Source organism: Myotis davidii, unplaced genomic scaffold (assembly GCF_000327345.1).
Source record: "Myotis davidii unplaced genomic scaffold, ASM32734v1 scaffold299, whole genome shotgun sequence".
Lineage (NCBI taxonomy): Eukaryota > Metazoa > Chordata > Mammalia > Chiroptera > Vespertilionidae > Myotis > Myotis davidii.
Window position 1 is genome coordinate 77,727 of NW_006293088.1, and position 629 is coordinate 78,355.

The following is a 629-nucleotide window of genomic DNA, read 5'->3' on the forward strand; positions in this document are numbered from 1 at the left end:
GGGGCCGATCCTGCGATTGGAGGGTGATGGGGGTCAACGCCTGAGGGCTCCCAGTATGTGAGAGGGGGCAGGCTGGGCTGAGGGACACTCCCCCGCCACACACACACCAAGTGCACGAATTTCGTGCACCGGGCCCCTAGTACAATAATAAAGATAGTAATGACAAACTCTTATGGAGTTTACTATGTATAGGCACCATTCTAATTGCTTCACAAACACTATCTTATTCATCATTACAACAACCCAATGAAAATTGAGTTATTTTTAATTTCTTTTTTGTAGATGAGAAGACTAAGGCACAGAGAGGTTAAGTAACTTTCCCATAGTCACATGGCTAGCAAGTGGCAGAGCCATGATTTGAAGCCAGGCCATCTTAACCACTGTGTTATACTGCACATGTAATTTGTTATAAACTGTACAGAACTCTACATTATACATGAATTTGTTTCATTATTAACTCTCACATGCTTCCCATATTTGTCCCTGATACAGCCTTTCTACCATCGCTGTTGTCTCATATCATGATTGTCTCATTTCCTGCTTAACTTTGTCTACGTTAAAACAGATCATAAAGATGTAGAACCTGGTAGGCTTGGGTTTCCATCCTATTTTCACCTTAGATGAACTAT

The 629-nt window shown here is 41.8% G+C and overlaps 1 protein-coding gene across 1 annotated transcript in view; it reads right to left on the reverse strand.

Moving 5' to 3' along the window:
• Positions 1–93, reverse strand: part of OTUD3 (OTU deubiquitinase 3) — a gene marked incomplete at its 5' end in the record, with an annotated part of 24,641 nt that extends 24,548 nt beyond the window's left edge. The window contains one exon of the mRNA XM_015565922.1: positions 89–93. Coding sequence (XP_015421408.1) covers positions 89–93 — 5 coding nt within the window. The remainder of the gene's footprint in view (positions 1–88) is intronic.
• Positions 94–629: the final 536 nt, after the last annotated feature.